The sequence below is a fragment of the Aegilops tauschii genome, chromosome 1, assembly GCF_002575655.3.
Source record: "Aegilops tauschii subsp. strangulata cultivar AL8/78 chromosome 1, Aet v6.0, whole genome shotgun sequence".
In the NCBI taxonomy this organism is placed as follows: domain Eukaryota; kingdom Viridiplantae; phylum Streptophyta; class Magnoliopsida; order Poales; family Poaceae; genus Aegilops; species Aegilops tauschii.
Genome location: NC_053035.3, coordinates 486590999 through 486602469, shown reverse-complemented (window position 1 = coordinate 486602469; position 11471 = coordinate 486590999). Strand labels below are relative to the sequence as shown.

Sequence of the window (11471 nt, the reverse complement as noted above, 5' to 3'; positions counted from 1 at the left end):
AGCGTACCTCGTTCAAGGGGACGATCTCCAAGGCAGGGCCACGAGGAGGGGGCCAGGGAGCCGATGCGCTTCTACCAGCAGATCAAGGACAACGAGGACCTCGCCATGCTCGTCGTGCCTCCCAAGTTCGTGGAGGTGATGAACACCTGGCTGGTCATCAAGCGGCTCCCGCGCGTCGTCAGGCTGTCGGCGAACAAGCGGTGCGTGTTCTGGGTGCAGGTGCAGAACTTCGAGGGGCACATGGTGCTTGGCCGGGGCTGGGACTACTTCTGCCGCCGCCACCGGATCGTCCCCGGCGACCTCGTCGTTGTGCGCATCTCAGGACTCGGACTGAAGGTTCAGATCTACAACCACGACTCCTCGGTGATGTGCAGGTTTCGTTGTAGCAGGCACAATTGCGTTGGTAACATCGATCAGGCTATGTAGTTAACTTAAGTAAGGTGTTAGTGGAGAACTTTTATGGTGTGTGGCGAGACTTGTGCTGGTAACTTGTTCATATTTTGGCCAGGAGCAGCACCCTGGCATGGAGCAGGAAAGGAGGATGCCCCTGCCTTTAATCTAGACTTATGCTATGTAGTTAAGTAGTTTGCTGTCTTTTCATTACTTGCTGTGTTAAGTTTGCTGTCATTATATTGCTTGCTTTGTTTGATCTTGCTGTTCTGCTGTTGCTGTTGTGCTGATCATGTGTGGTGGTAAGGCCACCACATTTGAATGGGGTGAGCAGAACACAAACGCTGTTTGCAACCAAACAGCTGAAGTTTGCATCTACTCACACCCTAAGCACAAAAACGGCAACCAAACAGCAGGAGGGTAAATCCCTCTCCATGTGATGCATGCAACCAAACAGGTTGCATCTGCTACATATGAGGCTGTATTTCAGTAACCAGGCTGGGTTGAGATGGACATGTAATGCAGGTACTGTTCCAAACTGCAACCAAACATGCCCCAGGCACTGGCACATCTGTCCGTATGAAAGTTTCCGTAAGCGTCGTCCATAAGTGAAGCAATTTCTCTAGCATTTCTCGTTCCTTGTTAGTTTTTTTAGAAGGATGACCTCCGGCGTCTGCATCAGGATGATGTATGCAGACATTTTATTAATTATTCATCAAGACCTTACAAATAATACATTAATAAGTCTAAAGTCACCATGTGTCGCTACTCATATCCTGTTGATTATTTTTTGAGGGAATCATATCCCGTTGATGAAGGGGTGCAGATTGTGGGGGCTGCATACCGAGACCTCGCACCAAAACCCAACATATAAAGCCGAAGGGCCCAACCAAGCCTAATTACCGGGTCTGGGTCACACACTGGTCCGGCTCACTCTCAGCATACACCGCATGTGCATGTTCCAGGATCTGCCGCCGCCATCTTCCGTTGTCTCGTCTTCAAGAGGGATCAATGCATCAACCTTGCCAGGACTCTCTGCCGTCAACGCCATCATGACGCTAGACAGCGCCATCCTCCTACGCAAGACCATCAGCACGGATTCGACGCTAAGAGCCCGAGACTCCAATGCGGCATGCTGCCGAGATCCGTCGTCGATGCAGAAGATGTAACACCGCTCCACCTGAGAGCCCCTAGTCAACACCTGCTCCAAACGATTCCCCCGTGAGGGAGAACGGCACAATGTGCCATAATCGTCAGATCTGGGAGACCCAGATCTAAGGTTTCCCCCGGAGCAACCCGATCGAGATGACGCGGCATGCAACGACAATGCCTCAAGATGGAAACAACTTCAAAGACTCCGCCATCGTCAGTCAAGACCGAAGTCGACGCGATTTTCACCGGCAATCGCGCCATCCCGACCCTGTAGCTGACTGGAACAGCGCGGTGCCTTGCCGTTGAGACGTACGCAACCGTCGGAACCCCGAGGACCGCCACCGCATCCCCGGTCCACCATCGCCGTCGGCCACCACTGCCCAAAAGGCAGAGCTAGACGCCGACTGTCGTCATCCACAACCCGCGCCAGCCGCCAGTCGTCGTCGTCCACAGCCTGGTGCTGATCTGGGCCAGATCACCGCCGCCACCAAAACCCGGCACACCCCACTACCGGAGGCTAGCCACATCACCCCCCCCCCCCCTCCAGACGAAGCCGCGACCCTTCGCATCGCGACACCCTGGCCATTCGATCCCAGCCTGTACAGGATCCACTCGCGAGGGGGCGGAGAGCCCTGCTGGCGCCGCCGCCGGCCGGGCTTCGCATGGTCGTGCCCTCTTGCGGCGGCAGGGGAGGGGAGGAGCGGGTGGAGTGGCGCCCAGCGGCGGCTAGGATTCATCCCGTCGCCTACAGGGGCTACTCGGGAGGGCGAGAGTAAATAGCATAAAACTAGTACTTTACAGGCTAGGGTTCTAAAAAACTACCGGATTTTATTTTTTCTCAGATAACTACCAAATGGGTAGTCAGCTATTTCAAAAAACCCAAATCGTCGAGTCTTTATCAGTTGATCACGATTACGACAGGTTGGGCCCACATGTAAGATAACCGTTTGTTTGGGCCCAACTTGTCATAATCGTGATCAACTGATAAAGACTCGACGATTTGGGTTTTTTAAAACAGTCGACCACCCATTTGGTAGTTATCTGAGAAAAAATAAAATCCGGTAGTTTTCTGGAACCCTAGCCTGTAAAGTAGTAGTTTTATGGACGTGGAGTTTCTACACCCAGAAGTAAATGCCCCTGGTGTGAACAGTGACATCAAATAAATTCAAAAATAATTCAAAATATTCTGAAATTTTTTTGTGGCGTACTTTCACAAATGTTTATTGTGCATGGAAAATTTTATCGCAAAATCACATTGGTGGAAGGCATGGTGAAAAAAACAAAATCGATGCTCTGAAAATGTTACTTGGAAAAGCATTTTGGAGCTCTGATTTTGTTTTTTTTACACGCCTTCCACCAATGTGATTTCGCGATGAAATTTTGCACGTACAACAAACATTTATAAAAATATGTCACAAAATAATTTCAGAATTTTTTGAATATTTTTTTGATTTTACTGTTCATACCAGGAGCATTTGCTTTTGGGCGTAGAAAGGTATTTTTGTAGTTTTATGCTATTTACTCGGAGGGCGACTCGGACTTTTTCAATCATACATACAGTACTCAACAGTTCCAATTTTTTTTCCGTTCCCAATGTTGATTTGTATGACATGACGCAAATCTGAGAAGAAGTTCTGTGGAAATCTTGGCACTACCAAACCTTCATATCAGTCTATAAATTGAGAACATAGCTAGATAGCTAGGACATCATATACATACCATGTCGGCACTCATGCAACAAAAGGAGCTCGCCATGAGCACCGATGAGTTGCTCCAAGCTCAGGTGGAGCTCTACCACCACTCTTTCGCCTTCGTCAAATCACTGGCGCTCAAGGCCGCCACAGACCTATGCATCCCGGATGCCATCCAGCACCTCGGAGGCGCCGCCACCTTGTCAGACCTCGCCGCCGAAACCGGGATCCACCCCACGAAGCTCTCCAACCTCCGACGCCTCATGCGCGTGCTCACCACCTCCGGAGTCTTCTCCGTCACCGGTGATCATGCCGGCGCTGTGTACAAGCTCACCCGTGTCTCCCGCCTCCTCGTCGTCGACAGAGCTGGCGGGCGCACCCACCTGTCCCCCGTGGTGTCCGCGTTCGTGAGCCCGTACCCCGTGACCACGCTCTTCAGCATGCGCGAGTGGTTCACCGACGAGCGGGCGGCGGCCATGTCGCTGTTCGAGGTGGCGCACGGCTGCACACTGTGGGAGGCTGCGGCAATGGACGGCACCGCGTTCAACGCTGCGATGGCCGCCGACAGCCGCTTCACTATGGAGAACCTCCTCCTGGAGTGCGGCAGTGTGTTCGAAACCGTGAGGGGCTCACTGGTTGACGTCGGTGGCGGCCATGGCGCCGCTGCTGCGGCCATCGCGAGAGCGTTCCCACACGTCAAGTGCACCGTGCTGGACCTCCCCCACGTGGTCGCCACGGCTCCTACCGATGACAAATTGACCTTCGTTGGCGGTGATATGTTTGACAACGTCCCACCAGCTGACGCTGTTCTTCTTAAGGTACACAGATAAGCGCCGAAGCTACGTGTGTAGCTGTGGGGTCAACAGACCCCACAGTTTTTTTGAAAATAAGCCTAGAAACACTGTTTACTTACTGTTCATATTGAAGAAAAAAATCAAAAATACCATTGACCCCACGGATACTTTAGGCTGGCCTCACCGCTGACAGATTAGCAGCAAATATGAACTTACGTACGTGGCTTCAGATCAATTGACTGTACCGATCTTTGCTTTTCAGTGGGTTTTGCATGACTGGCAACACGAAGATTGCGTCAAAATATTGCGACGGTGCAAAGAAGCCATCCCGGCGAGGAACGTGGGAGGAACGGTGATAATCGTGGATACAGTGATTGGATCTGCAGGGTCACAGCAGGGCATCGCCTCCAAGGAGACTGAGGTTTTGTTCGACGTCTTCATGATGGCCGCAGACGGGGTCGAGCGAGAGGAGCACGAATGGAGCAAGATTTTCATTGAAGCCGGATTCACTGACTACAAGATTACACCGACGATGGGGCTTCGTTCAATCATTGAACTGTATCCATGATACTAAAGATCCATCCTACGAGTCAAGATTTTATGTGTGGAATATATTTTACCTTTCTTTTACAATGAATGGGATATATGCATGCATTCATGTATGCAAGTGCCGCACCTTCACAATCATATCATTTAAATAAAGCATTTCCTTCAAGACCGTGGTGGAAATCTACATGTCTATTCTTTCTGTCCATGAATACGTGGACATACAGAAATGTTAGGATAGATTAGGGCATGTTTGGTTCCAATAAGTCATAAGTCAGGTGACTTAAAACCAGTGACTTATACATCACGCCTGTTTGGTTGTCATCTGACTTATAAGTCACCTGACTACACTTTCCCACCTTGTTTTTTTATGTAAAGGTGATGGAACCCACGTAAAAGGGGGTGACTTATAAGTTTTTAAGTTGGGGTGACTTATAAGTTGGGTCTGTTTGGCAAAATAAGTATTTTTTTCACTTTTTGACTTATAAGTTGATGACTTATTTAAAACCAAACAGACCCTTATGAAGTGGAGTAAAAAATGCATTGAGAAGGTGCAAGCCACCATCTCTCCACTCTTTAATTATCTCATCTCCAATGAGCTAAGTGCATGTAGAAAATGAAAAGACCATGTGCTGAATATTATGGGTCTTTGTTACCGTGTGATAAGAAAGAAGCATTTTATGCATTGGGAAGATAGAAGTATACTCTTTTATAAAAAAAATAAATGTCAAATGTATACTTATTCCTGAACGGAGGGAGGCAAAGTTTACCATGCGATGAGAAAGGCACAACCCATTAAGTAGTACAGAAAAACTGTGTGTCCCTATTATACTGATGTATACTGATGTTTGCCGGGTCACTACACAAAAATTTCATTGCCTGGTGTTTTCCACGGATACTCGGCAAAAATCACTTTGCCTAGAGTAAATTGCATGAAACCACCACTTTGAAGACTAGGTTTGCAGAAAACACTACGTTACATATTTTTGACAGAAAACACCATATCTAGTGTAATCTTTTGGCAAATAACACTGATTGGTATATTAGGATCGTTTGAGCGCGTTTATGACATGTGGGGCACACTTGTCAGAAGTTGACTTGGCAAAAAATGCCACATAGGCGTGTTGACTAGTCTACTCTTTCCTCTCCCTCTGAAAAAACAAATGCGCCGGCCATCCCTTCTTCCCCAGCGTGCCCCTCGCGTCCCAGCCCTCGCGCCGTGCCTCCCGGCGCTGCCCCCACCGCCACCGTCGTACCCCCAGCTGGATCCGGAGACATCCATCTCCATCGTCCCCGCCCTGCACCAGACTCGTCGGAAATGCATACTCGGTGTGCGTCGGCTGCGGCTCGATGCCGGCTGTCCAAATGCATCTCGGTGACATGAATAGAAGAAACTCCGCAGGAATCTCATCTTGGACGCCTTGCTAGTTGCTACCTAGGGATCTAGATGGGGTGCCGTGTGCGGCCAGAAATCGTGGAGGTCAGTGGGTGCTTAGCTAATCGCAGGACAATAGAAATCGACAAGCTCGTACCTCCAATCGGCCTGAGATCACGGACGGGGCAGAAACGGCAGGGGCGCGAACCGACATCGCGGTGAGGAGGGGGCGTGCTAGGCGGCGGCGTCAGGGGAGGGTCATCTGTCCCAGGACGAGAGGTCGGGAGCACATGCACCTCCTCGCCGCACGCGAACTCCGCCGGATGCGCTCGTCCGTCGGCAGCGACTGCAGCGCCTTCTTCTTGATCCCCTTGCACGATGTCGCGACTGCCCCGGCGCGTCGATGAAGAAGGCGGAGGGATTGCACACGCGGGAGCACTGGGCCACCATGGCCAGCCCGACCATGCGGAGCATGAAGCAGAGCACCGCCGCCAGGATAAGCAGCGTGTCCGTGAGCACGCTCGTACCACCGCTGGTCGCCGCCAGCGCGGCCAGGCGGTCGACGGACTGTGTGGGACGGGGAGAAGCAGCTGGACGCAGCGGCGGCGCATGTGAACCTGGTCCTGCGGTGGCTCTGCGTCGTCCCCGGACGGATGTAGCGGAGGCGGCGTGCGGCAAACCTATTGCTGTGGGGCGACGGAGGACAACGGGGTGCGGATCTGCAGCACTTTGGAGCTCGTGGCTCAGCAGCCTCGCCGGACTCCGGCGAAGGCTGCCGTCGCTATGAGCGCACACGACTTGTTTGACGTAATGCTCAAGAGAGGGGATAGAGAGGAGGAAGAGTTAACACGCCTGTGTGGCATTTTTTTGCTAAGTCAGCTCCTGACGAGTGAGCCCCACCTGTCATAAGCGCGCTCAAACGACCCAAATACGCCGATCAGTGTTATTTACCAAAAGATTACGCTAAACATGGTGTTTTCTGCTAAAAAAATATAACGTAGCGTTTTCTGCAAACCTAGTCTTCAAAGTGGTGGTTTTCTGCAATTTACTCCTTTGCCTAGTATCATTTGAAAAACACTCGATTAATGCGCAACACACGACAAAGAGCATACTTTGCAGAGAACCATGAAAAACATGCTCGAGAAACCATCTGCACTTGGTAAAATGAGGAAAAAGTACTCGGCAAACAACCAGTGCTCGGCAAAGAGTTTGCCATGTGCCCCTCGCGGCCGCATTTGATGAAGCCTTTATGACGGGGGCAATTTGCCGATTGCTGGCTGTTAGGAGCTCGGTAAACGCGTGCACTCTGTTTTTTGTGCCCTAAAGCTTTGTTGAGAACCCATGAAATGGCACGCGACGGCAAAAAAATTCTTTATTTTATTTTTGGTTTGTTTATTATTTTCATTGTATTTTTTTGCAAGGAAAAGGGAGTTTTATTCCATATTGATATGGTTACAATCCAGAGGCAGTAATTGTTGTATATAAGGAGGTCATTGACCAAGCCACATAGCGCTATTTTTTTTAATAATACATTTTTTTATTAATTTTCATAAATATTACGCTGGATAAAAAAATTCAAAAATAATACACCGTCGGCCCGCTGCAGGCCGACTGGGCCTAGTCGGCCCACAGCAGGCCGATTGGACTCCAGTCGGCCGACAGCTGGCCGACTGGCCCCTGTCGGCCCACTGTGGGCTGATTGGGTCCTGTCGGCCAGCTGTAGGCCGAATGGAGCTAATTGGCTCGCTGGGCTAATTGTTTTTGCAAAAAAATTAGGCATAAAAAATATATGTTTAAAAAATATTAATTATGTAATTAAAAAATGTTAAACGTGTATAAAAAAATGTTCCTGATGTATACAAAAAATGCACAATATATATGCAAAAAAGTTGACATAAAAAATATGTTTTAAAAAGTGTTAAGCATGTATTTAAAAATTGTTAAATATGTGTATAAAAATGTTCCTTATTTATACAAAAAATATAGAATGTGTATGAAAAAAAGTTGACACCAAAAAAATATTTTTGAAAAAAATGTTAATCATGTATTTGAAAAAATGTTCCTTATCTATACAAAAAATATAGAATGTGTATGAAAAAAAGTTGACACCAAAAAAATATGTTTGAAAAAAATGTTAATCATGTATTTGAAAAAATGTTCAACGAGTACACAAAAATGTTTCATGTATTGGAATGAAAGGTTAAACGTGTATAAAAAAATGTTCCAGCTCCGGATCCGGTATGGGAGCATCACTGACCTAAGTACGATTGGTTGCTCTTTTTATATGGAACTGGAACATTTTTTTCAAACATATTTTTTTGGTATCAACTTTTTTCATACACATTCTATATTTTTTGAATAGATAAGAAACATTTTTAATACACACATTTAACAATTTTTAATCATGTATTTGAAAAAATGTCAACATTTTTTCATACACATTCTATATTTTTTGTATAAATAAGGAACATTTTGTATACACACATTTAACAACTTTAAATACATGCTTAACACTTTTTAAAACATATTTTTTATGTCAACTTTTTTGCATATATATTGTACATTTTTGTATACATCAGGAACATTTTTTATACACGTTTAACTTTTTTAATTACATAATTAACATTTTTTAAACATATTTTTTATGCCTACTTTTTTTCAAAAACAATTAGCCCACAGCGAGTTAATTAGCTCCAGTCGGCCCACAGTGGGCCGACAGGACCCAATCAGCCCACAGTGGGCCGACAGGGGCCAGTCGGCCAGCTGTAGGCCGACTGGAGTCCAATCGGCCTGCTGTGGGCCGACTAGGCCCAGTCGGCCTGCAGCGGGCCGACGGTGTATTATTTTTGAAAAAAATTTACCCAGCGTAATATTTATGAAAATTAATTAAAAATGTATTATTTAAAAAAATTTAGCCCACATAGCCGTGGCCTGTTCAGCACGACTATATAATGCCAAACGATCTGCTACCTTTATTTTGCTCGCTCGTAAACTTCTCGGAAACAAACTCCCGGATAAGCATGTGTGCTTTTATCTCTGCAACTAAGTGTATTTCTTTCCTTTGTTTCCTTTCTTGTGTTTTTCTATCTTTGTTCTTTTCTTTCTACTTTTTTTTTCCTTACTTCTTTTCTTTCTTCTATTTTCCCTTTCTTCTTTATTTTCCTATTATCTCTTTCTTTATATTACTCTATTTCTTATTTTCACTGTCTCTTCTTTTCTTTATTTGTTATGTGTATTAGTAAATATAGCAAAAGGACCCGAACACATGAAATCATGGCGAGAAAGTGCCAGGTTTGCACACGAAGTGTCGGGTCCCTTCCTCTATTGGTTTTGAATATTTTTCTACACTCAACACACACCATTACATGACACATGCAAGGTCCTGTCTTTTTCGGGGTCAGCCTACTATATTCAGGGCATTAAATGCATTTGTAGGGTTTTAATACCGAAAAATCAAGATCTAAATTGTGGCCAAATGAAACCATAGCCCAAAATGGGTGGGAAATTCCTATCTGTGGTCTGTACCATATGTGTAGGCCTTCTGCAACCTAACTATAGGAGGCCTAGACAACGGGAGGCTGCTGACATTCATGTTATAAGAGGGGAGCCCCTATTGCCCGATCAGCGCGATGCCAAGTGCTAAGACGTGCACCCCATCACCCACCCCCACCCACGTGTGCACCTTTTTGGGGCGGCCCATCTGTGTGCAAGGCGCCCCTTTTCCAATTTTTCTCTTTTATTTATTATTTTCCTTATTTTGCTTCTTTGAATCAAATTGGAGATTTTCAAAAAAATGTTCATGACTTTGAAAAAATGTTCATAAATTTTGAAAATTCCTCATATTTTGAAACTGTTCCTGAATTTAATAAAGTTTCATGGATTTAAAAAAATATTCATTAAATTTCAAAAAATGTTCACAAAATTTTATTTTCTTACTAAATTCGAGAAAATGTTCACTAATTTGGAAAACATATTCATGCATTTCATGAAATGTTCTCCAGTTCAAAAATAATGTTTACAAATTCATATAAAAATGAATAAATTTTGTATTTGATGAATAAATTTTGAATTGGATGAACATTTTTTAAATTCATGCATTTCCAAGAAAAAAATGATATATTTGAATTGTACTCCACAAACACATTTGAATTTGATGAAAAAAATTGTACTCCACAAACATTTGTTGAATTTGATGAACATCTTTAGAAAATTGATGATTTTTTTTATGGGTGCGTCTAGCTGGCGGCCGGCGGCCCATTAACGCTCGCGAGCGGCCGGGTAAAAAAGGTAAGCGCCTGTCGCCTGGTTCAAAAAAGGCAACACGTCTAGTCCCTATCATATGTGGTCTCTTCTCACGTGATGGATACCTGCATGCCATTGTATTAATGTTCGTCATGTCTGCTCCTTGTGCATTATTTTTTGGTTTTCAAAATTATAAAAGACATATCTTCTAAACCACATGTCGAAATTTAGATCCGTTTTCACCATTGAAACCCTACGTGCTCTTCAAAGTAGATCCCGCATGGGATGTTTCGACGAACTAGTCTTCCTGCCAACTAAACATCAATGTGTGTGCAACTAGACTAGATTGTCGCGCCAACTGAGCATATGTGTGTGCCAATAGTCCTGCCAACTAAACATCAATGTGTGTGCAACTAGACTACATTGCCGCACCAACTGAGCATATGTGTGCAACTAGTGTCCTGCCAACTAAACATCAATGTGTGTGCAACTAGACTAGATTGCCGCACCAACTGAGCATATATGTGTGCCAAATAGTCCTGCCAACTAAACACCAATGTGTGTGCAACTAGACAATATTGCCGCGCCAACTGAGCATATGTGTGTGCAACTAGTGTCCTGCCGACTAAACATCAATGTGTGTGCAACTAGACTAAATTACAAGCCAACTGAGCAATTAGTGTCCTGCCAACTAAACATCAATGTGTGTGTAGCTAAACATCAAAGTTGTCGTCGTGGTTGCACATCTACTACTAGGTAGTTGACCAGAGCAGTAGACTAGTTGCAAATCAGGTTGTCATGGTTGCTAGGTTGCAACCACATAGGAAGTTGAATCATGCAGCTCTAAAATTTTGTTTTCAAAAAAGTTGCACCATGCAGTAAACGCACTACTAAAGTTGCACCATATAGCATCAAAGTTGGCGTCAAAAAAATTCATCGAAACATACCCATGTGGGATCTAGTTTTGAAGATCTCGTCGCGAGGGTACCAACGGTGAAAACGGATTTGAATTCCGACGCGCGGTTAAAAAGTTATGACTTTTTGAATTGTTGTAAAAGGTAGCTAAATCAGTCACATGCGCGGAGAGAGAGAATGGACATCACGGGCTTGTTGGGGAACGTAGCAGAAATTCAAAATTTTCTACGCATCACCAAGATCAATCTATGGAGTAATCTAGCAACGAGGGGAAGGGGAGTGCATCTACATACCCTTGTAGATAGCGATGCGGAAGCGTTGCAAGAACGCGGATGAGGGAGTCGTACTCGTAGCGATTCAGATCGC

At 45.6% G+C, this 11471-nt stretch overlaps 1 protein-coding gene across 1 annotated transcript; it reads left to right on the top strand.

The window, feature by feature from the left end:
* The first annotated feature begins 3262 nt into the window (after window positions 1-3262).
* On the top strand, window positions 3263-4737 carry LOC109761943 (acetylserotonin O-methyltransferase 1). Its single transcript, XM_020320754.3, has 2 exons — window positions 3263-4051; window positions 4290-4737. Exons 1-2 carry the CDS (start codon window positions 3263-3265, stop codon window positions 4593-4595), a joined length of 1095 nt encoding a protein of 364 aa, XP_020176343.1. The 3' UTR covers window positions 4596-4737.
* Window positions 4738-11471: the final 6734 nt, after the last annotated feature.